Source organism: Astatotilapia calliptera, chromosome 22, assembly GCF_964374335.1.
Source record: "Astatotilapia calliptera chromosome 22, fAstCal68.1, whole genome shotgun sequence".
Classification (NCBI taxonomy): Eukaryota; Metazoa; Chordata; class Actinopteri; order Cichliformes; family Cichlidae; genus Astatotilapia; species Astatotilapia calliptera.
This window is the reverse complement of record NC_137442.1, coordinates 19,472,582-19,499,112: the sequence shown is the minus strand read 5'-3', so window position 1 is coordinate 19,499,112 and position 26,531 is coordinate 19,472,582. Positions and strand designations below refer to the sequence as shown.

The following is a 26,531-nucleotide window of genomic DNA, read 5'->3' as shown; positions in this document are numbered from 1 at the left end:
TAAGATCTGTTGGGCCATTGTCATCATTCAGCCTCTAAACATCAAAAACCCTCCATACACCAATGCAGATGCTTACCAATGATGTCCTCTGCATGCCTATGTAGATATCCAATTCAAAATAACTTATGATTAATGTTCGAACCATCCATTCTCTTCCACTTATCCTTTTCAGGGTCACGGGGAGACTGGAACCTACCTCAGCTACCATAGGGCGAGAGGCAGGGTACACCCTGGACAGGGCGCCAGTCTGTCACAGGTTTCACACCCACTTTCACAAGTATGGCAATTTAGAATGACCAATTAATCTAACCCCACTAACTAATTAGTGATTAATGATTCTATGAATAATTGTAATTCCTGATCAGTTTTATATAATATTAAAACAAACGTGCTTTTCTTTCAAAAACAGGGACTTTTAAGTGATGCTGAACATTTCAGCTGTCGTGTGTTTCCTACCTCCTTTTTAAATTGTTCTGCTCCCTCTGTCTCACCCAACATTTTGCAACAGCACTCGGCAATTAGATAAAACATACATACAGTACCAATAGATTTTTTTTTTAGTGAAAATATAATGCAGTGGTTCTATGCTGTGGGGCAAAAGGTCACTCCAGGAGGCAAACCTGGCTGAGTGAATAAGATTTTTATAGAAAAAAAATAGAACAACAAAGTTTGCCGATGGCATCTTGCTGGCCTTTCCTTTGATAAAATTCAACCTGGATCAGTTTCTATTAATAACTAATAGAAAATATTGGGTGTAGGCATCGACTTTTTCTCTATTCTGAATTAGGGCATGGTAGAAAATATCTGAAAACCACTAAAACAACCCAGGTAACCAATGAATATTGTATCACCCAAACTATGAAAGATGACATTCTCACATAATATTTCTAGATTTACTGAAACATGAATTGAGAACGGAGAGAGCAAACCACATATTGTTGCTTGTGTACATTTGTGAGCCCAGAGACAGGGAGGGGGGGGGGGGGGGAGTGAAAAGTAAACTAGATATTAGCCAGAACATTTAATATCATTTTGGTTTTGTTTCCACAGTTGGCAATCAAGATCCTTCTCTGTCGCCTGCCATTAGCGGTCAGTACTGATTTGCTACCAGTAGGTGGTGCCAAATTATTATGAATGCTGCAGTCCGTGAGTGCAGGGGTGAGCTGTGTGGATTGCAGGCAGCAGATTGCAATAGCAGCTTTTCAGTCTTTGGTTGTTCAAATGTGAAATGCATGTTGTCGCTTATACCATGACAACAACAACAAAAAGTACACATTCACACCTAGTATAGCTGCAGCAGCTCACACTTTTCTCCTTTTGCTACACCTGGCATTTCATATAACGAAAAAACTTCTTCCTCATTCCTGACAGTTTAACTGTGCAATGCGCTGTTTGTGCAGGCGAGTAAAACAAAAGGCATGTGTGTTTGTGGTTAGTCTTTTATTCTTTCAATCATCCCAGCAGTCATTTTATTTAGAAAAATCCTTCCCCATCCCCAACAGTCCAACCTCTTCTTCATATCAAGTAATCAACTTCCCTTTTGCCTCATCAGTAGTTTTTACTGGTCCCTTTAACCAAGCATTATTTACAAAGCTAACACACAAAAGGAGTCATCTCACAATTTATCAACTAGTTTGAATATCACATATTCATAAATTCAAATTGCCATTGAGACCAAATGTAATTCAGTGGGAATGAATAGCAAAAAAAATGCTATTCACCAGTCATTTTACCAACAGTTTCACTGAATCTCTTGGTCCTTTGATCCCAGTAGAAACACTAATGTGGTCTTGAGTGGAAAAAAAGAAGAAAAGAAAGCCTAACAGGAGTGTTTTTGATGTAGTTTCAAGTACAGCTTACACACAAGACTCTTAAGAGAACTGGCACAGAGCTGCTCCCTTTAAGGATTCTTGTGACTAAACAAAAAACAGGCTCTAGTGAGTGTTGTTTGTAGTTTTATAGAATTGAAAAAGCTCTAAATAAATACGCTGGCACTGGCACATTTCATTTCGGCACGCACGGGTTTGTGAGGGATGACAGGTTCTCAAAAGCAAAGTGACAGATGGGTTTAGAGGGTATTCTTAATTTAACACAACAGGGGAGAATAGATCACAACATCCGTGTCAACTTGATAAACCATCTGAGGCAAAATACACTTTAATAAATACTTCCAATCTCATTCAGAAGGTATTCTACCACGAAACTAGCTCCATAGACAAAAGCTAGAATTGAGAGGCAGTCTAGTATGACCACAGCTCCTTCCTCTCACATGATGGAGCACGTTAGGAAGCAGCGGGTTTGGGGCAAAATGCTGCCGACCTTACATTCCTAATCCAGCAGCCTGTTTTTTCACAATTTTTTTAAAAACAAATATGAGGACATAATAAAAAGAATCAATATTAATTGCACTTTAAGGCATTATTCTATAGTGCATGGTGATTTTCCGATCATGTTTCCGATCAAGAAACTGGCTTTAATCTCTTTGAAGGCACTGCTTCGTGTGCTACACATCTCGCTGCTTTCAAGTTGTTGCAAAACCCCGAGACGGCAATGACACTTCAGGTGTGCTGTGTACTCCACTCTGGCTGTAGAGGCACTTGGATGAAAACAACAACAACAAAAAAAGTCTTAAATTCAGCTGGTGTTCTTTAAAAAAAGACCTCACCTCTGTAGGTATTCACAAAGGTTTAAAAGCACTGGACTGGGTGAGTCATTGGCTTAAAGTGACTTTCTCCAACACCTCTTTTTTTTCTTTTTTTCCCGCCATTTCCATTCAGTGCAGACTTGAAAAGTAACAGAAATGGGAGCAGCGGGGGGTCATACCTCCGCTACAGTATTTGCACTGTGGTCACGGAAGGCCACTTAAGGTTCCCTGCTACTATCTAGCTTCCTCCCACTACCACTCAAACTTCCACTGCTGGGTTTTGTCCCCTGGGACGCAGCGCCTCATCTGGGCATCCGTGCGGCCCGTCGTTGTGCGGTAGGCTGTCACGCACATGTCTGAGTGTGGATGATAGATGGTCCTGTCCTGAAAGGTTGGAAGTTGAAAGCGTGGAGTCAGTTTACAGGAAAATGTGAACCTGTGGCACACACATTCATGAATCCCTTACCTCTTTGAACTCCCAGATGAGACTGGGAGGTCTGACTTCCTCATCACGAGGGCAGTGCCTCATTCCGATGGAGGTCTGTCCTTCCAGTACTTCGGCACACAGCTCTGTCACAGAGTTGAAACGGATCTCCTTTTGAGATGTGTATTCAAAGTACTGGAGAGAGAAAGAGACAGTTATTTGGCCATTTTTTCTCCATTTACAGTTAAAATGTATTTCTTTGACACAAGCTTGTATTCACACATTTCTCTGAAAAGAAGCAGAGACTAAGAGATTAAAACTTTTCCTTCTTCTTTCTTCAGCTACATCTGTCTTTTGTTTAGAAAGCCAATTAGTGCAGTTTGGTATTTTTTTTCTTACCCACTAGGATTACAGGATGTTTTACTCTGCTGTTGCGCCACGGCTATAAATGCACTATATGATGCGTCGGCGAGTGTGTCGAGGGATCTCATGAGCAAAGACGGGGCCTTGGCCCTTTCAATCAAGCAGACATGAGCACAAACCCGACTCTTCCCCTCTGGTGTCATTTCAACAACCTGGTCCAGTGGGACAAAAGATGCAATGCTCCCTGTGCTACCCGTTAAGCGGAGGGTCAGGTAATCAATCTTTATACTTCCCCATCCTTTTCTTCACATCTCATACATCTTTCAGTTGCACTGGGGCCCCGTTATGGTCGTTTCTAATAAAAGACTTACTCGGGGTCCACTGTCTCTGGCTTCAAACTTATTTATCCAGGCTGTGCCATTCATTCTGCCCATGAGGCTCATGTATCTTTTAAATGGAACGTGGTTCTTATGTGGGCCAGGGAAAGGGGCAGGAGGGAGGTGGTGAAGGGCCCTCAGGTTTTTGTTTCACCGAGAAGCCATTCAAACATTGATTTTCAGTCACACATGGCGCTTTTTGTGACTGAGGACACCTGATGCGGTGCATCAATGGGGTAATCAGAGATAACAGCCAGGTTGAAGATCCACAGAAAGAAGTTCTGCCTATTGTCTGACTCCAACATTAAATATACATCCTCGCAGATAAATAATCTGGTGCCTTCTAAACCAGCCGTTACTGGAATTGGAAAAAAAAGAAAGAAAGAAAAAAAAAAAGCGCCTGTGATTCATGTGCACCTTTTTTTCCAGCTATGTGTGGATGCAATACCACATTCAGTTTTCCATTCATTACATTCAAGTCATGTTGGACACACCAGCAGAGAGTAATTTTCTGGTGTGAATCAACTGTGGCAGCTTGTTTTAGGGGTTAGCAGAAAGTCTTGACATTTCAAGATATATCTCCCACGGGGGCCACGAGAAGCTGTGGGATTGTGTCAAGAAAGAATAAACACTGAAATGCCTGACGTACCTGGTTGCCTCCTTGGCCGTGGCAGCCGAAAAGAGAAATCTGGGAACCTGTGGGACTGTGCTCTGGAGCGTTGTAGTCAAGGCACTCTGAATGTATTCCTGAGCTACGCACCTGGCAGGAAGAGAGCAGTAAATATTAATAACAAGTGAAATGCGGCACTGTATATCGATTCCTGTGAGGACTCTTATTTTCTTGGATTTATTCTTTGCTGGCAGGTTAGACTTTAAGGCCACGTAGGATGCAACAGCCCTGAAGATGGTGGATTCAGTCATCTGATTAAATCATTAAATGACGGTATATCACCAGGAAGCGAAAACAAATTGAACCTTTGCCATTTTGCTTATTTTCCACATCAGTACACATATATTAATCAATATGAAATAAAACTTACTTTCGCCCAGTTTCATAAGAAAATGTAAATTTTTCTTTGTCTGAGTAATGCCGTTCTTTCAGGTTTTGTCACCGTGTACCTGTAGTGTGGGTGTGCATGCAAATTTTAGACAGTTATGACAGCAGAACATTTGAGACTTTGGACGATGCCCTCGCTGTAGCATTTGACTTCACAGCTGTCACTGGGAAATGTGTGTCGACGTGGACAGGTGGTGGATTTTTGGACATTATAACTAAAGAAGAAATCTTTGAGGGAATTTTCTTTTTCGCTTCAGAAAAAAACAGAGACATTGCTGTGGCTAAAATGTAATTGTTTTAAAATCCAACACTGAGCCAAGAGCAATTTTTCTGTAAAGCATTTTATAACAGGAGACTTCACCAGATGTCTGAATTAGAAAGGTCTTGAGCCCAGTCAAATGGATTTCGAAGCCTTCCCACTTTCAACGGAGTTTTCTCATATCACGTCTCACCCGAATACTTTTGTTTCACACTTGAATGATGAATGAAGACACAGCCGCATTGCTGTCTTTTATAAATCACAACAAGATCTGCCATCAGTCCAAAAACTAAATAATTAATCTTGCACTAACAGGATCAATAACAGAATTCAGACACAGCATCTGAAAAGGAGACACTTACAGCCCCGTGCCAGCCCTCCCTGTCCTCGGGTACATGTAGTTCAGGATAGATGTTCTTCAGATACCACTCAAAGCTGTTGCATTTCAGCTTCTCCCTCAAAAGTAGCCGTTCTGAAATATTCCCATATTTCTCCTGTGAAGCAACCACACAATGCATGAGTCACTGCTGTGGGTGAAAAAGCTGGTTAGATTTAGGAGAGTTTATTAAGAATGTACATTTATGGACAGTATCGCTTTATTTATACATTGCAGCTACATTTTAATCATTAGAGCATGCACACTTTTCTTTAAATATACACTGTATGGACAAAACTACTGGGTCACTAACACATTACACCTACAGGAACTACTGGAAACCATGCAATGAAGTTCCTTGTGCAGTTTTTCTGTAGATGTTAATGCCAGAGGGTGTTTGGAGCTCAGCAGAGCATTATTTTATAAGCAAATTTGGAGCATTTTTAGGCTTTATTAGCCTTACAGTACATGTCTGCTCAACCTTGTGAGTTAAACCGATTCTCAGGGCCCATTACTTTTGTACATACAATTTACATAAGATATTTGACAACACAATTGATGGGTGTTTTCATAAAGGACACAGTTAGACTTTTAAAGCAAATATTTACATCCTGGATTTGAGAGGTGAATCCGGCTCCTGTAACTCCAAAAATCGAGTTCAAATAAGAATCTCAGGAAGCCAACTAGCAGATTATTGCCAACAGCATGTTTTAAATAGCTGTGTTTGCTAAGGCGTGAAGTCTACCCTAGGAGTCTAGAGTTCCTTTGGCATGTTTGAGGATGGATTATAACAAGACCGCCTAACACACACACACACGCACACGCACACACTAAACTAATTCAATCATAAGATTTCTGATCTATCGAGTACTTTTTCTTTGTGATCCTTACTGCATTGTGCTCCCAATCTCAAAATTAACAAGAAAAAAATATTTAAAATAAATGAACAAAAAAACAACATAAAACAATAATTCCTTATAAAAAAAACACATTTATAACAGCTATTCTTTCTTTAGAAAAGTGTAAAGAAAAGTTGGAATATCAACATGATTAAATGTATTCAATGAAAATTATATAACTCATTAATCAAACTAGTCACACGTCTATCGCTCTATAGCTGCATGACAAATTATGACAGCAACGTAATAGACTTGGAGCTGATGATCTTGGTCTGTGCTGTGTTCAATCTCCCCTGACCAGGTAATTTATTGTTTGATCAAAGATCCCTGACATTAATAATGCACTTTTTTCAGATAGTTGAAACTGAGATACATGAATCTTTGATGGTGCCCAATACTCAGAACCTGAGAGGCACAGCACTCACACCATACACACACATGTGAACAGCCTCAGTACCTCAATACACCTAACCCACTCAGTCAGATACTGATCTTATATCCACACCTACAGGGGGCAGTTAGATGAATCATCTAAATCTGACACCAAAAATAACTATTCAATTTACTGTCTACACATGGTGCTGGATAGTGTGACAACATATCAGTGCATGAAACACGCAAAGTGTCTTACCTTTCTGGCTGGAGGGTTCCTGTTGTAGAAGTGCTTTTTGTAAGAGTCCATCCAGACCTCTGCAGCTCGGACAGTATTCTGGAGGAAGTTGGGCCGCGCGTAAGGGGCTTTTTTAGGGAACACATGTCCCACGTGCGAGCAGGGATGAATCTCCAGGCTGCCCCCACACTGCCACACCTAAGGGTGGCAGATATGCAATTAAGTAAAGTAAAATGTATTTATATATCACCTTTCTAGATAACAACTGTGTCACAACAACAATTAAGAAATAAAAAAAAATACAAATATTAAAACAAACTCTTTAGTGGAGTCCACAGATCTCAAATGTTAATGTTACCTCATTTCAAGTGACGTTTCTTCAATATGTTAACGTGTTCACAACACGAGTAAAAAAAACAAACACAATCACGTTTCCAGGATTGTGTTTGTCAGGAAAATTAAGGTCAAGTACAAAGATGGCTGCTGAGCAGCCCAAGCACAAACAATGTGTAAACTGGGCTAAAAGTAAAGTGCGACGGAGCAAGTGTCCCTCTCACCTGATGCCTCTAATTGTTTTTATTTTGTAACGTATTTCTCTCTCTCATGCAAGTATCTTTATCTAGTACTTAAACCATAGATGGGTGTGAGATGTGTGCCCCACCAGTAACACATGTTCTCAGTATTCATGGGTTATCACACCTATCTTCGAACTCAGCCTTACACACATGTCAGGCGACTGCATGCTTTGCATGCTTGTGTTACTTTTGTCTTTTCCCTAATTTATGTCTTCTCTGCCCTTCATCGTCCTGCCTGCGACCTGGAAATTAATCTCAGTATGCCTTGTTGAAGGACGCCTCAATTCCTACAGGGAAGGAAGGAAGACAGACAAGAGAGGAGGGTTGCTGGAGGAGCTATAATCAAGAATGCACAAGTGTTTTCTTTGCTAGAGTATTTTTACCTTCAATGTATAAAAAAACCCCACGCTACTCAGGTAGAATATGTAAACAATAGATCAAACAGTCTGCCCTTCACTTCTTATGTGTGATTAAAATGAGCCATATTGCAAATTTAATCAAAAGTAGCCGGTAACATAAAACATCATGAACACTGTTACACCTGCAGTCATAAAAATGCAGCAGCGGTTGGGCTATAACAAAACAATTTACGACCCAGCTTTGCCACATCTTGGATTAAACTGACATTGAGTTAAAATGAGGCTCCAAGGCAAGGATGTCTCATATTGTTAAAACACCTGTTGCCTCAGCTCCTTGATCCTCGTGTCCTTTCCTCCTCACATCTTTAGTGGGAAGGATTAAGATGCAAGGAAAAGGAGTCGAGAATGTAAAATTTGAGTAATGGGAAACGGAAATACCTGTCCACAGGCAGACATATAAAGATTTATCAAAGGTGCCTGTGAAGGTTGTTTCCACTGCTGAAGATTTTTCCAAAACAACATTTTGCAAAAACTCACAAAGTAAAAACATTACCAGCTTCACCTCACTGCTGGTAAACGATTATAGACCACATGGAGACCCTTCACATGTGGGACAGGGGAGGGTTGGGGGATTACTAACACTTGGGCCACCTATTTCCTGTACATTTGACCTAATGGACCTCAACCATCTTCAATCTCGGCCTTTGACACCTGTGTAAGTTTTTTCTTTTTTAGACTGCATCATCCACAATGGATCTTTTTCCCAGCAGCCATTCTGACATGAAATCATGGGCAAAGACAGCTGTTACTAATCGCCTTAATGAGGGCTCAGCACTGAAACAGATCAGAACCGTCATGACTGCAGTAGTAACAACTGTGTTTGACTACTACATTTTGTCCAATGGCTGCTGTGAAACAAGTCTATTGTGGTGTGTTTTGACAATAACACTGTGCACAGTTTTGTATCAAATATTACCAAAATGGTGATTCAGCTTCTTAACATTATTTTTAAGTCCTTATATTATAGGAACAGCTTGAGAGAGACAGGTCATGGGGAAAAAACAGAGGTGGTGGTAAGCCGCACAGTTGCTGCTGTTAGTTGGTGTAAGGTTGGTGCACTGGGCATGTGCTGTATCTGTAAGCTGTTGGTCGCCACATGATTCTGTTTAACTTTATGTGTATCGGTCCACCTTGTCTTGATGTTCCTTTTAAGCAAAGATTACAAAACAAGATCTACTACAGGTATTATCTGAATGAAGAAACTGCTTTATCAATCTTACCACAAAGGTTCAACACATACTTTTGTGAGTCATACAGCTGCATTTATACTAGAACCTACACAGACAATATCTTTTTACCTTACATTAATGGCTGGATCGTTCACCATTGATCGAACAAAAGATTAACATCCTTAAAGAAATGGTCTGGTATTGATTTAGTGCTTTTCTACACAAGTCTTATTTACATTTACCCACACATTCACCTAAGTGCTTTTTTAATTCCCACACTCGCACTCCGCATTGGGGTTCAGTTTCTTACCTAAAGATAATTTGACATGCAGGTTGGAGGTGCCAGAGATCAAAATACTGACCTTGTGATTAGTAAATGACCCACTCTACCGGCTCCTACACAAGGCAAAGCCATTATCATAAGTCCATAGGCAAACAGCTAATGCAAGACAGTCCTTTCCATCTTAATTCAGAAAGCATTTTACGCCGCACCACTATTTTTCAACACTCCAAAAAAAAGAGACCTAGAAACCAATTCACTAAACATAAATTATGTATGGGAAAAAGTCCCGGTGAGAGGCATTTTTGTTTCCACATGCATAACATATCACTCAGCTGAACAGCCCATTCTTCTTCACAATGCAGACAAATACACACTATAAATCATACACACACAATTTACATTCCTAATCTTGCATGCTCCTGCTTAAAATCTGTGCCAGCTTGATTGACGCCAGCAAGTGAAAAGTGACACCAACATCACAACAAGGTATCAGCCAATATAAGGCTGCAGTTTCACATACCCTGACTGACTGTGATCTGACACTGACTCACGCCAACTACGCACCAGCGGGCACAGGATAAACATTTTCCAACTAAATTTAATGATCTTTCTCTCTGCTCTCTATCGCAGTAAAAAAAAGCTGAGTAAAGATATGGTTTGTCTGGATCTGGTAACAAAGCAACTCAGATTAGTGAGTCTTTCGCAAAATGTTTTAAAAGAACCACTCAGGTCTAATATCGATTAAGTGGCCCTGTGGGGGCTAAGCAGACACTTCACTGTGATTCTGAGTGATGGAAAATTAACTCACCCTGAAAGAGAGCTCCAGGTTTTCTCCTCCCCACACATCCATGCCCATGTCATACGTGCCCAGATACTCAAAGTAGGCCTTGCTAACAGCAAATAATCCCCCGGCCATAGTAGGAGACCTGTGAGAATACAAGAAAAACAAGATCATTTTTATCATGGCCATGTTCAATCCCGTTACACAGAAAAACTCAGCGATTCCCTCTGCGCAAGTAGTTGACGATAGTGGGGAGAAAAAAAAAAACAAACTTCCTTCAACAGGAAGAAATGTCTGGCTGAAACAGGCTTAAGGAGGGCAGCCATTTACCTTGAGCAGTTGGGGTGAAACAAAAATTACAGAAAGGGACAGAAAAAAAGATGACAGGGAGAAAAATAACAAATTATGGAACAGAAGATACAACGTTACTGAACTGTAACAGTGTCATACAAGTGAACATCGGTATGTAACCTTTCACTCAATGAATCCAATCAGTTCCAACCAAATCCATGCATACTTGCAGAGACTGACATATGGATGGTTTAGGGTTTCCTAGCAAACTATAAGGTTCAAAACACCTTAAAAGTGGAGCTAGTGCCAGTCTCTGAATTAAATAGGGAGCTGGTTCCCCAGGAAGGAGGTTTATAGTCGAAGGCTCTAAGAACCACAAGTGAACCTGCCCTCTGGCAGCAGAGTGCTCTACTGGGATAAAACGGTACCACTGTCCTTAAGATATGGTGGGGTTTTGGTTCATTAAAGGCTTTATGTGTGAGGAGTATACCAATGAGGAAGCCAATGACATTAAGATAATTTGGGAGATATATCATTTCTTATGCTTTATTCTGATTATCTGAAAGCTTATAAGAGAACTGCTGCGACATCTTGATATTAACAAGTGTAAATAGTCCAACTTAGAAGTTAAAAAAAAGCTATAATTAAGTCCATAAGTTTCTGGATAATGACAGGACTTTTGTAATTTTTGTAATTGCAGACTTTTAACTTTTATTCAACTGTTTTAGCAACTGTTTAGGAAATTGCGCATGTAAGACAAACTGGAAACTGATGAATACAAACTAAACTGTCCTGGTGAGGCTAATTTAATATCAGTGTTTTTTTACCTGTATTAAAATGTTGTGTCAGTGGTGCCAAATGCAGCAAAGAGATGGGAGGACGAGAATATAGACAAGTTGATTAACTGAGGCTATGAGAAAATGATAAGGTAGCAGGAAGCATAATGGATTTCCCAGTGTTTTAAAGATCAATCACAGTGAGGATTTCTCCTGACTCAAAATGGGCATTTGGGGAATAACTATGAATACAAACACTACTGGTCTCATTAAAGTTAAAACAGTCTCTGTTACCTCACTTAACAGTGGTCTATCTAGTTTCATATTACTCTGGCCATTCAGTGTTGCATGTTAATCTTGAGTAAATGAAATCCTCCTTTAAAAAAAACAGCCACGATGCTTTTTCTTTGGGGGATCTCTTCACTGACATGTGTCAAGCTGATAAAGTGATCTCTCATGACAGTAGGCCTTGGAAAGTACCATACTGTTACCTGATGGGGTCGATGCGAGACTTGCGCCTCTTGCGTTCCATTTCAGGGACAGAGTGCCACTGAAAGGTGAGTCTCCAGTCAAATCCTCCGATCATTGGCTCATCTGTTTGCATGTAAAACTCAAACGTGTTCCAGTCGATGGTGTCGATCACAGGGCACACGATGGTACTCGCATTCTCAGAAATCCTAAGAGACCATAACAGGCAGAAAGGAGGGTGGCAGGAAAAAATGAAAAGAAGGGGGGAAGAAAAGTTGATTCAATGTGAGTCTTAAAGCTTAAAAACAATTTCTACCTTTTTCGGATAAGGTTGTTAAAAATGTATTTAGGCACCTTTCCAACAGAGGCTCAATCCAGCCAGGAACACACTCACAGTGGCAGTCAAGAAATGTCAGCACGTCACCGGTGGCATAGGTGGCGCCAATGAGACGTGCACGAACCAGCCCCTCCCTTTTGTTGGTGCGGATAAGACGCACACGTTGCAGATCACTGATGTAGTCGGCTAGCTTGGATTTCAGGTAGCCTATTTTTGTAATGCAAACACAAAGAAATCATGATATCAAATGATTTAGTATTAAAACAAGTGGACAGACACACAGGTACTTCTATATTTATGGATTATGAAGTGAAATGTTCATCAGCTCTTGACACAAAACAATCATCTTGTCACCAACTTATTACTCCTTCATTTGTGTTTTATTGGCTGCTCACCATGCGTCATTACCTACAGAACTGCATACTAGTCCCTGATGATTTGGGAAATACCAGCACTCTGTTTTATTGCACATTTATCATGTTTATTGAGGCAACGCTGGTATCAAAAATAGTAGTAGGTAGGTGATTCATGCAGTTTTAAACACACGTCAACACTAAAACTTGATATGCTAGATCCGGTTTAGCCAGCTTTAAAGGGGAAAGCTGTCACTCCTCCAGCAGCCGGCTGTCTGGTTTAGGAGTGGCATGTCTAACATTCCAATTGGTCAGAGTGGCTGGAGGAAAGGAAATGATGTCACCGCAACTCAGTGCTCACTGAGGTCATCTTTATGGTGTAATGTCTCTGATCCGCACAGACTAGACTTGCTGTGACCAAATACTAATTCCATTAAGACAGACAGACATCAAGCACCTCCTATATCCAGTTTCTGAGGTGTAGTAGTATCATTCTTAGAGTCAGCAGACGATCCATTTACTGATGAAAACTGCAAGATGTGACTGAAAGCACCTCAAAAGCCAGGGGGCAGATGCAGAGTGTAGACTGTTTTGCTACTGTTGTGCTGTTCCTGAGGTCCAAATGTTCCTGCTTAAGTTCCCGACTTGCTTATAAAGATGCTGGCTAAAGATTTATATTGCTTTGTTCTTAAAATGACAAAATAACAAAATTTACTGGAAAAAACCCACACAATCACAATTTTAAACACAACCTTTTTTTTTTTATTTAATTACCTGGCCAAGTTTTAAATTTCTTATCCTTCCTGAGCAGATTTATCTGCTCTGGGAATATTTTCAGGACAGGAAATGTGTCAGGACTTGTTTCAGAGGACTGTTTTTTTTCTAATTGCTCTATTCAAAGGCATTCACTATTCATCCCACTATAGACAGCATCTTTATTTCTATATATAGCAGGCTCCTTCTTGAATCGTCTTTTGTACTTTGTCACTGTGCCAAAATCAAAGCGGCACACAAATGAGGTTTGGTTCAACTGGTTTACTAAACTAGGCCGAGCTGTCAGTCATCTTTGTTGCACAGCTCGTATGACAACATTTTACTTGTACAGAGACAAAATTACACATGCTTACAAACCTCGGTCACTGAAGTCATCGACGAGGATGATCTCTTTCAAGAGGACGGCAGGCGTGGCTTCCAGCACGCTGTGAATGGTCCTCAGCAGGGTGGACCAGGCCTCGTTGTAGAAGGCTATGATCACAGAGGTGGTAGGTAAATGTCGGTAGTCAAACTTCTTACTTCGGCATCTGAGGCATGCAAGTGTGTTTGTGTGGGTGGAGGGAGAGACAGAGTTGACACAAGCTTTAGTTTACTGTATTTTCATGGAGACACAACAGCACTGTAAATGAACTCATACGGGCATGAAATTATTTTTCATATGGCCAGAGCAGGCTCAGCGACAAGTGTGGCAGGAGGAGGCTTCTGGTCCTAATCCAGATGGCACTCATTAAAACAATAAAGAGAAGCAGAAATATGGATGGGGGTAGGGAGCATATTACACCAATGAGCAACATACCACAGCAGCGCTCTGGGAGGGGGGAGGGGGGGGGGGGGGGGGGTGAAAAAAAAAGAAAGAAAAAATTGGGACCAAATCAAAAGCTGGAAACTGGACAAAGAGAGAGCAAAATATGACACAGAAAGTCAGGAGAAACACGAAAAACAAAAAGGGTAAAATGTTTCTGTAAGCTCAAGACTGTGAAAGCACAAAATTGGCACAGATTTTTAGCAGTTTTGTAGCCAGAGTTCCAATTTACAAATATGACATTGCTGGAAGTGAGTTGGACACAACAAATCAAATGAGCTACTTCGCCCTCCCCTCAGAAGCACTGTGTTTATAGTGCTGCAGTTTCATCTCAAGAGAGCCTAAAGCTAATCCGCTAAAAAAAAAAAAAAAAAAAAAAAACACCTGCTGGAGGAAACGGGAAAATAGTAATGGACTAGGTGCAGAACTACAACAAACATATACACCACTTCAAAATTAATAAACCTGGGAGGACATGACCCATTTGCTTACAGATTTACAAGCCCTAAAGCCAAACAAAAAGACTAGCGCATCTGGAGCAGTCTGACAAGAAGAATGAGAATTTACTGTTCTCAGATCTTACTGAGTGTAATAACAGCCAGTCGTGGCCATAATTTAGTCCTACGGCATGTTATCTGACAAGCAGCGGAAGTATATCAGCTGACATAACAACAAAACAAGTGCATAAATATATAATATGTTCATACAGAAAACACCCAGAGCACTGCTGCATCCTGTGTCACATCTGCACTCGTCAAATGTCCCTCTGCCACTGCTAGGCCCATGTCACCCATCGTTACAAGGAGTTACTTTCAGCCACTGAGACATTTTCCTCCACCCGGCGAGAGCATCTTTGTGTGTGTGTGTGTCGCAGTGGTGACAAGGGTTACTCCAGTTACACCTAGGTGACCCAGGAGACTCATTTTTCCAGCTCCAGTTTAAATAACATTTAGCTTGGGGTGTTCAATGAGCATAAATAGAACAATTGTATTTAGCTGTGATTGCAAATTTGATGCTAGAAATAATCTATAATGCTTTACAAATATACTCCAGGGCATTTAAAATAAACACACGGCCTTTACACAATCGAATGACGGTTCTCGCCAAGTTGATGCTGATGCAACATCTGGGTTTCATTAGCATGAGAGGCAGTAAGCGAAGAGACAAAAGGCCAAAGGGCCGAAGGAGAAACTGCTAATAAAAGACATCACACGGTGTATTTGAGCTGCTGACAACAACCGAGGATGAAATGAATCAATTCAGCCAAAAAGCCTCTTACAACAACTTCACCAAGCCCTGCACTGGATCACACGAGCCTTCATGCTTGTCTCTAACTGTCAGTGAAAACGTGATTCCAGTAAAGAGTTCAACTTAATCTCTACTGAGTAATTTGTAACCGTTGTAGCACTGAAGATGCTCCAGGCAATATTCAAGGCCTCGTGTATTAGCAAGGAAAATAGAAAGCATTAAAAAAACAAAACAATTTAAGTGAGTTTACTTTCGACTGGTTGTCAGATGCCGTCACTCAGTAAGTAACTAATGGATTATTCTTGTTTTTTCTGTACTCACTCTTTCATCCTGTGGTCCTGGATGTGCCGATGAAGGGAGATCTTGTCGCTGACATAAATATTGATGGCGTAGTGCTCCACACTGTCCTGCTCCTGCTTCTTTTCTTCAGGGCTCAGGTTGAGGTGTGTGGTCCGGCCCCACTCCCCTGGTGCATTGTTGTCTGGTGGTGGTTTAATGTACAGAGGCCTAGCCAGCTGCTCATCATTCCCACTCTCCTCTGAGACCAGCTGTCGTTCCTTAAGATTTTGGTCTTTAACCTCATCCTCCACAGAGGAAGAGAAAGGGAAAGAGGAGCGCTCCAACAGCAGATAGCCAAGCCACAGCACCCACAGGAGGAAACCAGCCTTGGCCAGCAAGCCCAGCTTTCGAGAAACACGCCCCCTCATGACAGGAACCACCAAGGAAGGACAGTGACAGGCTGAGCTTCAAGGTGCCCTTACAGGACACAAGCCTCTGGAGGAAAGAAAGAAATAGACAAAAGTTTATAATCACACACATTTTATGTCACATTTTAAAGCAAACCACAAAAGGAGGCGGCTGAGAAACACCGCTGACAGGAGCAGACTATCGGAACTCATCTCAACAAAGCTCTCCCATTAGATAAGGCTTAATCAAGTAAGAACCCAAGTTCTTAATCTAAACACTTACATCCACGAAAGATCGTATCTGCCTCTAAATGCACAAGTGCCCTGAGGACATCGCTCCCATTGACCAGACCAGCGGTAATCAACGCCGACATCATAAATATGCTTGCATGCTCAGGGCCACATTAAGATGCTCATTAAATACAAATTGCAAAGATGGAAGAGGCTAAATTATGGCTCACACGGCAATGTGCTGAATAAATTAAGTCTGTGATGCACTCCAACGAGAGATATGTCAGCCTGATAAAATTAATTAAAACTGAGCTGTTTTATTCCCAGTGAATCGCACTGAGTCTTACCGGAAATGTTTCTCACATCTGTGCCTCATATACAGTCAGATTTTTTCCCCCTAAATCCAAAAGTTATATCAAGTCTTTTAAACTTTCACCTTTTATAATTTTCCTTCCTTTTCATTTTTGAATACCCTAAACATATATGACACATATTTGCAGCAAAGCAGAAAACACATATTTAAAGACAGTGGTCAAACAGCCAGGTTTAAGCATGCCTTTTGTTTAGATTTGGGTTTAATTCATTGTTAACTAGGAAACCTTTTAAAAGACTTGATTTTTTAAGAACCTGGTCTTTTGAAGGATTTCTCATTTTAAGACTTGTGTTCTCTTCCACTCGGCCAAATTCAAGGCTGATTGGAAGAAACCTTAAAAAACATTAAAAAAACAAACAAACAATTGGAATAGGAAAAAAAATTTTATTTTTTGGCTTTTTTGAAAAACAGGATTTTCCCGGGTTTATCGGTACATAAAGACAGCAGTTTTGACATTTGCATTGGCTTAGCCAAAAGCTGGAAGAAGCCTGTGGTAAAAACAGACCACTTAGCTATGTTGACACTGATCTGGATGTAATCACATAATTGTGTTGCATTAATATTAGAGCAGGGTGCCATTTGCCGTAGTGCCAGCTAATGTCAGACAGGCTTAGTGGCAATAATGATTCACACACACACATACATACACAGTCCCACACACCACAGCAGGGCTTCTCCCTCCTCACAGAACAGGCTAATGATGGTTATTTCCAACTTTTACCAGAAGAAAGATGCAAATTATGAGAAAAGCTTGGCTTAAAATGGCCTTTGAGGAAACGCTTTAAAAGCAAATAGAAAAATCAAAGAGTGCACGCATCCGCAGTGCAGAGTAAAAAAGAAACTCAATTGCCAATGGGAGTCCTTCAAGGCAGCAGCGCAGCCTTTTCACTCCAGTCTGGGCTGTGGCCAGAGAACTCTGGACTCCTGAGGTTTCAAAATGGAGACGCCTGCAAACAAAACCCCCTTTTATTAGCAGTCCATCACACCTTCCACTCTCTCTGAATCTGATAGCCTTACCCAGGGCAGCTGCTTGGATCAAGCAGGATGGGGGCAGAGGGCTAAGATGCAACGTTAATCCTGACCTGCTTTTTGGTCATGAAACAAAAACACACAAAAAGAAGGGAGACGAGGGATAACATTGGTTTCCTGGGGTGCATTTTCTGCTGCATGTCCCACCCAGAGAGCAGTGAAAGGATGGGTCAATAGCTGATAAAATAAGACTCTATGTTAGAGTCACTTAAAATTCTGATGTCATGAAGCCCCGACTTCTCTCCACGGTCAGCCTGGAATGAACACTATGTACTGCATACATTGCACGCTTCATTTCCTTGTCAACCAGTCCAGAAACGACAAATAGCTGTAAATGGTGTAATATCCAAGAGGCACTAGCTGAACAGGTTACACAAACAATGCTTGACAAAGCAAAGCAACTCTTCCCCACCAACCGACTGGCTCTATTTCATTTTAAGAAGACAGGGATCACTGACTCATCGGAGCAACACAAGCAGCTCTCAGCTGCACTCTGTGTATATGGTACTGACAGAAAGGAGCCTGGGTGGGATGAGTGATGATGGCAGGCTTAATTTAACTGTTGTCTCTGACACACAAACAAACCCAAACACACTTGAAACACACTTTAAAACAACGCTTCCCCTCCTCGCTTTATTAAAGCTGATAGGTGCTCCAAATGAAAGCAAAAGTAAATCTCGAGTAAACCCCTAACACTGCCATCTCTCTCCCCACGGCCTAGCTGATGATCAAACTTTTATCTTAATTTGTATTTATGAAGAAAGGGGAGCTTTGAGGAAAAGAGAAATAGCAGTGGAGAGAGCGCCTGTCTCGAAAGCTGCAGTCGTAACACGCAAGTTCAGCAACAGGTCTCCGGATCTGTCAAACTAAATCAGTGTTTGGCTCCTAACTAGTCGTACAGTCAGCAGAGAGAGCAAAAGCCTCCGCTGACCCCCCTGGATGAAGGTCGCATTAAACACACGCATAGCACAGCAGCAGCAGCGCGCGCGCGTGTGTATGTGAATGTTTGTGTGGGAAGAATACCCTCAACTTTCTACAAAGCCTCCACTTGAATTAGCAGCTACTAGAGGCTAAATGACAACCTCTTCCTACTTTCAAAGAAAGTCCACATTAGTTGTGGTGCCAAAGTTTTTTAAGTTTAATTACTGCTAAACGAGTGAGGAGCGCAAATAGATTTTATCGACATCGTCAACAGACAAACTGTACTTTGAACTTGACGACACATTGTAGCTGGGAGAGCATTTCTGTGAAGAAAGACGAGGTTAGCTTGTGTTGAGTTTACCTTCGCAACAAGTTACATGTCTCGGAGTTACTTCGAGAGTTGAGGCCGTTGTCTGTCAGCCTGGCTGCGGTCTTCTCACACTCAAACCTCTGGCTTGCAGATGTCAGCATACCCACATCCTTTCCTCCACACTGGGTTTCTGACCTCTGTCAAGACAAACTGAAAAACTACAGCGGTTCCGTCGTAACCTTTCAAAATAAAAGTCCAACAATGACAGGAGTTTAACAATAAGTATACATAGGAATAAAACATTAAAAAACATCTTTATATGTACAGAAGTATATGTTTATATATGGTATCATTAACCATTAATGTACGTTATATAAACGTCAATGTGAATTTTTTTCAATAACCTAAATTATTCAATGAATAACACACGTAATTGTTCGTTTAAGCTATACGGTACCCCATGGTTTGTACTTATGTGTGTTGTCTACAATAGATTTTTACGTCTTGACATTTCGTCATATTAACTTCCTCATACAAAATCGCGGGGGGTGGGGTGGGGTTGTAGTTGGTACTTCCGGTGTTGTTAGCAACGTCTCCAGTTAAATTGACGAAGTACTTCATGCTAGCCTGTTAGCTATTCATTTGGCTCTGTCTACAACTGAAACCCCCACAGGTTTTTAATAACTTTAAACTTTGTATGTGACTGTCTTTGTATGTAACTTTGGAGTGATGACTATAAACGTTATATCCTGACTCTGTACAATGTGAAAACAATCTGACGTGAGTTTGTCTAAACTTTAATTTGTGCAAAAACTCCGATACTTTTCGAGATAAACACTCGACCTGCACTTGAAAACAATGATCTGAAGCACTTCGTCATTTTACCATGACTTTATAAGAGCCCAAAATGTTTGGCTCATGTGTCGCTGCTTTCTAAAAACAGTCATTTTACAAAACGCTACACCCACTTAGAAACTCCTGCCACGTTTGTAGTACGTTTATGAGCTGATAACATCATCTGAATGAATGAACCTTCTATCCAGATGTAAAGAGTGTCACTGTTTGCATATCATGAAGACATAGCAGACATAATGCAAGAGAAAAAAATAACATGAGCTGGTGTTTTACCACAGCAGCAACTGCAACTTTTAATCTTCTTTAAAGAGTTAATTGAATTTAATAGCAGGCTTACAGGTTTGTAATTTTGATGCAACGAGAATTGCATGGAGATCAAAAACTCCGAAGCATGCAATAAAGTCTGTTCAGTGGATTGATGTCAGGATACATGAGGCAAAAAGACTGTAGGTATTGCTTTTTGGTTTGATCGTGATGCCATGTAGTGTCTGACCCCCCAAAAGAGCAAATGAGAAACCACTGTGATGTTCACAGGAATGCCGAAAGGATCTATGCGCCCCACTGTACAAAGGGACTGTGTAATCCACACAGACACATGCACCAACAGCCCTTCCCTCTGTGCTCTCGCTATTATGAGCTTGGTTTGTTTTCTCATAGTTCCTGGTTCCTGCTCAGGCTGGACCACACTTGCCTAGAGTGTGCAAAGCGCTAGTGCAGCCTGTTTTTTAGGCAGACACCTGCACGGGTTGGTAACTTGCCAATATCCTTTATTCCTCTTGCTCTTTACTTTTCCTTTCCGTCTCCCCATTTGAAACCAATTGACACCTCTCTCTGTGAGGGTGATGTGCCCTCATCCGGAACTGAAAAGGGTCCCATTTCCCTGATAGGGATCTCAGGCTTTCACAGCTACAAGGAGGGCTGTTGTACAGGTCTTTCCTCTATTCAAGCTGTCATTTAGTTCACATATGCAACGTGCCCCATTTCCTCTTCATTCTCAAGTTAGTGGCAAAAGTGATTTAATCAGTGTGGAATCTAGTCTTGTTATGGTTTTTTCAATGTGAGGGAGCTTCAGATTTTCATCAACCTACATTTAAATTTCCTTTAAGCTTATAGCTTAACCTAATTGTGTTATTTGTCATAGGTGCACTACACTGAAATTAAAGAAAGGAGACCCATTTCTTAAGAGATTTAATTAAAATCCGGAGCAATCCCTGTGTTTTTGGCTCTGTAGGGCCTCTTGATTTATTGGTCATAGGCTGACTAAGCCTATCGCCGTCCTTTAAGATAATCTGCATTTGGACTCAGTTCAGTAGCTGCAGAGCTTATGATTGAGATCGTTCTCATTTGACAGACTTGGAGAACACAAGTCTAGGGGGTAGAAATACTGGCAACAGGATTTGACCTGGTGCCATAGGCTGCAGGATCAAATGAAAACAGTTCAAGTCAAGAGCGCCATCTAGTGACTGCAAAGAATACATCTGTTATAATTACACTTGACATTGGACTAATGCCATACCACCTTAATGCAATTAACAAACTGAATACAAAAGGTTGGTGCCCTTAAACAGCTTTGTGTTTCAAACCGTAGAGCCCATTCAGATGGAAACTAACTTGGTCCCATCACCCTTTGTGTTGCTACTCTTGTAGAATATTAAATAAGGACAACTATCCTCCCCTGTTTTTTAATAGACATAGATACCTCTGGGCGCTTCTAATCTTTTGGAGCTGAAATAGTCATGTGGCACTGATGCGTTACTTTGTCAGATTCTGTTTCCCAACTAATGAGTGCCGTTTAATTTGAGCAACTCATTTAACCTCTAAAATTAGAAGAACAGAGATGTCATACATGCTGAGTTAAATGGCTGCGGTAACTGTAGACTTATAAACTGCTAGACCTTCACAAAGGTGATTCAAAGGAATGTGTGTCTGGGCCTTTACATATCTACAGCTGTATTCAACTACTGCTCCATTCTCCTCTTAACTGGCTTAACGGTTGGGCTGATGATTTCATTAGCCGCATGTCCTTTGTGCTTAATGTTCATTTACTTTGTTCATACAATAAATCATAGTGAATAGAGGTCACATTGTGGGACCAGGCTCCTTTAATTTAATGGAGATGGATTCCAGCTCATACTCTTCCTTAGATTATTAGCTCCCCATAGAGAAGAAGACACAGTGACCTTCATCCATAAGGACAGAATATGGTTATCAATTAGTGACTGATGGTGAACGTTAGGCCTCTTTTATGACCTTGGATATGAGGGAATAGGCTATTATTGCATGAAGTAGAAAGATCTTACACATTGATTTGTGTGTGAAAGAGAATCCATTAGATATGTAACATAATGGCGATGGCACTGGTTAAAAACTAACATTTTATTCCTCAGAGAACTTGGCAGATCTGCAGTCTATTTAGGTAGTAGGCATATACATCAATGCTTTACACTAAGACACAAAAAAGAGACATCCTTGAATTTTATTAATTAGGAATGTGGCACTTCAAAATTCTAATACAACATCAAGGCTTTGCACATGAATAAGGCTGTGATCAGATACCGATGAAAATATAGCAAAAGTCTAATTAGGAAGAAATATATGCACCCACTTCTATATGAGCTTTGTTCACTTTGAAACACTCAGGAAAGCTCGGACAATAAAGTTGGCAGCAATGGGAAGACACCTTCAGCAGAACCAGACTCAGGGTTGGGCAGCCATCTGTCATGACCGATTTGGGGTGATGTATTAAATGTTCCAAAAAGAGACTTTTGAGTTAGTAACACTAACAGTTTGATTAGTTTTATTTTGTGATCACAGTTTTTGTTTGCTGTTGCAGACAGTTTGGTCTTTTTGAGGTACAGCTGGCTTGGCATCTTGTGTCACATGAAAGTGTATTACAGATCTTTTTGCGGCTGTCAAATGTTACAAATTGAAATCTCAATGGACCCTTTTTTGTGACCTTTTGACACTGAAGAAAAAGCACTGAAACAATTTTCAATTTGCTGATTTTCATTTTGCATTAGCGGTCTGTTGTTCAATTCAGTTTTATTAATATAGCCTTAATTCACTGTGACAGTTGTCTGAAAGCACTGTAGAGAGAGAAACCCTGTATGACAAAGCATTTAGCAACAGTAGGAAGGAAGAACTCCCTTTTAAGAGAAAAGAGACCACCGCCAGGACCATATGACAATCTCTGGAGCTGATGAAGACAAAAATTGCATCCACTTGAGGCTAGCTCCAATATGAAGTGAATCCCATAGGCTTATATATATTATAACCAACCCAACATTATAGCATTAAAGAAAATATTTAGAGCACAGTAAAAAAAAAAAATTGGCCTCAATGGATAGATTCTCCCTTCATAAGAACTCTAAGTAGGGTGATTTATTTTTTGCTTGTTTGTTTGTTTGTTTGTTTGTTTGCTGTTCATTTCTTTCAGGGAGAATGTACAAAATTCATTAATCACACAAAAACAGAAAAATGCTTTGTGCCAGATTTAGCTACTAGCTAATTTCCATCTTTGGTCCCTGGGCAGGTTAAAAAAAACAGTGAGATGCAATTAAAGTCCGTCAGTGGAGACACATATGCACACACTCACATACCTGCATGTGTGCAAATACACACACACACGCAAGCACAGATAATAACTAATTGAAAACAACATGCATATCAAAATGTTAATCGCAGGTATAGAATTATATAAAACAAGGTTAAGCATGAGAGAAGATATGGAAATCTGCACAGGTTTTCTAATTATTTGGAAGGATATTCCAAGCTTTAATTGTGTTATAGCAGAAAGCAATTAGCATTCTCGTATAAAGCAATATAGAAGCCTGATAGCAGTATCCACCTGGATAGTAGAGTTACAACCGTGGCTGCATTGATTAACAGGTGACCCAACACACACAGCAGGAGCTGAGCATCGTCCGCTAGGCCTCAGCTCAACTACTTTGAGTCAAACCAGACCTCTTTGCTGTGCCTATGTGTGTGCTCTTGGATTTTCTGAGTAATAGTATGGCTTCCTGTGTGGTACAGACCATCTTAGGAGTTTGTCCTTCAGTTCTTGGTGAGTGAGAGCCTTGTTTGTTAGTCCATTACTTCGATGTGTGCATCTGTACTTTACACTCACACAGTTTATGACTGTGTGGAGCCCAAAACCAGTGAGTCACACGATGGTGGCTACATCCATCTTTTATGCTGTGAGTGGTCAGAGTGCGGTTCATGGTGGAGCAGTCGTCTATGTGACTTGTTCAGGGGATGAGTAGAAGAGAAGAGACAAAATGAGAGCATAGCATAGATCAGTGACTCCCAAAGTGTGCACCAGGGCTCACTGGTGGGGTGCAAAGGTACTGCAGGTTGGCATTATATTGTCAATTTCACTAGTACAAAAGCCCACAATGCAATACTATTACATGATATAATCATGATTATGATCATATCACAATGTAGAGGTTATACTCTATAGCTGTGACACACCATACCTAATATCTAGAGGAGAATAGATGTCCCTAAAAAGAAACAGCAGTAATAATGTAATAATAATGATGTTGTATCATTATTTTGTTTTAATAATGTCTCATTTAGCTCTATGATTGGCTTTAAACTGCTGTCTGACATTTGCCCCAGTGATTTTCTTTTTCATCACAGGTTTAACTTCCATTCATTTCTCATTTGATAAGCAGCACAATGAGGGCTACTTGGCAAAGCAGTGACTTGGCTAAGTAAACTTAATGGAGGGAATTGATTTGGGGCAAGTTTGAATAAAATATCGGCATTAAGTGTCAATCTATCAGTAATAACAAAAGGAAGTGGATTTTTGGAGGGGATGTAGTTATTTTGTCCCACCCCAGTACCACCTGAGCTCTTCCTGATATAACAAGTAAAGGCACTGTGAAAAGATGTGGTGTGGTAAATAAGCATGTATGGATCTGAAGGCAGTGGAGGGAAAGGCCACTGTTCAAATTTGACATGTTGTTTTTACTGTCACGCAACGCTGAGCTGAAGCTGGAGCAGGAATTGTGTGATGAACTGCATTCTGATTGTGCATGGAACAAAACTGAGGTCAAGTGTGCCATTCTCATAAGTGGTTGCCCCCAAAGACTGACTGTGTTTCTGTGCATCGCTTTTTTTCGTTGAAGCGTGCAAGCTGGATGATACCAAGGTTGCAGGACAAAGCGCCATCCACTTGTTTATGCAGCTGAAGTAGACCCGGAGCAGAACGTATCATCAGCATTACGGCGTGAGAGAGGAGGAAGAATAGAGGGGAGATGAGGAGAGAGGAAGATTGGAGGGTGTTGTCTATGTGCCAATCAGCCCACTCAGCAGTCAGTCCTCGGCAGCCAGGGGGGCCCAGTGGGAGTGTCTTAAAGACACATACAAACACAACCACCTCTTCACTTTTCTCCATCTCTCATCCAGCACCAGACTCCTTAGGCCTGTCCCTCCGTCACCAAGGCAACTCATCACATTCAGTCCAGTGAGCCATCTAACTTGTTTGTTTCACTTCTCATCCACAGTTTGAGGGGATTGTGTGCTAAGAAAGGGAGACAGACAGGAATCGAGAGGGGTGGAAAAGGGTGAGCAGGAAAACAGAGGAGAGGTGTATGCAGACGAAGCTGCTATGCCAGAAACGGGCGCAGAGTTTTGTGTGCCAGGCAGAATGCCACGTCTGCTCCTTTGAAACACGATCTGTTGAGAAATGAGTACGACTGTCAGATTTCTTTAATTAGCTCCTTCTTGAATAAGCGTGACGGCTGTCGGTGGTTTATTCTGACGAAAAGGAGGTTCGGGGGGGGGGCTCTCTTTCTTTTGGGACATCACATGGGTAGCAAACACCCAGACTGGTAGAGTTGAAGAGAAGGCTGTTCATGCATCAGCCTAATTTGTAGGGAAATGGCGTAATATTTGCAATTAGGAGCAAGTGAGATTATCATCATAGGGAATTATCGCACAGCTGCCAAAGATAAAAGCACATGTCTTGACTTTAAATAACGATAGTGTTTGCGGTTGCACAGTCTTCAAAGGAGCTCCGCAGATCAGGCAAATAAGCCACTGCACTTATCCCGTTATATCACTTCAAAAAATTTAGAATGATGCGAACATGAGCAAGTTTCCTTAATTTTTTTTTTTTTTTTTTGAGATGTGGTTGGTAAAACAAATGGATTTTGACACCAAGGTCAAACCAATCAGCAGTTAAGTGCAGAGGGAGAGAGATTTTCAATCACGAGGTAAACACAGAAACACAATTCTCTCCAACCCAGCTGTGAGCACAGGAACAACAAGCACATGTAGGTAAACAGAGACATAACCCACACCAGACACTATCGGTCCAGTAGTGGGAATGGCAGCCAGGCAGCATATGGACCTGCTGATGGGGCCCCTGCTGAGCTTGAGGGCCCCTTGTTTGCCTCTGTTTGCTCCTGATAACACTGCTGGAATTGTTCCCCAGCAACCCTTCACATTAATCAAAAGCCCCAGGACAATACGATTGTTCAGAGCCGGTCCACGCAGCGGTGCTTTCACGGCCGCTGGCCTCATAAAAACATCCTCGCCCTCACAGTCGACACATAATGTGTGTCATCAGCGGCTGTGGCACCAAAGTCCTGCTCCCAAATGAGAGACTGGCAACTGCTGGTGCATGACTGAGGATTTTTAATATCTTCCTTTCCGCTCCAGTTGGAGCAGCCATCACACGGCAGCTTCTTATCAGGTTTAGCTTTTAGAAGTTCCAGAAAATATCTGGCTCCTTTGTCTGGCACATGCATTATTTCCACCGGGATTACTTTCGATTTTAGTCTTTTTGGAGTGGTTTGGATGTACTGCGAGGTGATAAACTGAATGTATT

The 26,531-nt window shown here is 41.2% G+C and overlaps 1 protein-coding gene across 1 annotated transcript; it reads right to left on the bottom strand.

Moving 5' to 3' along the window:
- Positions 1-1,423: 1,423 nt before the first annotated feature.
- poc1bl (POC1 centriolar protein homolog B (Chlamydomonas), like) lies at positions 1,424-19,037 on the bottom strand. The gene is made up of 11 exons (XM_026156557.2): positions 18,887-19,037; positions 15,607-16,059; positions 13,593-13,762; positions 12,126-12,315; positions 11,795-11,980; positions 10,264-10,381; positions 7,031-7,207; positions 5,487-5,618; positions 4,458-4,568; positions 3,111-3,263; positions 1,424-3,028 (listed from the first exon to the last, which is right to left on the bottom strand). Exons 2-11 carry the CDS (start codon positions 15,990-15,992, stop codon positions 2,897-2,899), a joined length of 1,755 nt encoding a protein of 584 aa, XP_026012342.1. The 5' UTR covers positions 15,993-16,059; positions 18,887-19,037; the 3' UTR covers positions 1,424-2,896.
- Positions 19,038-26,531: the final 7,494 nt, after the last annotated feature.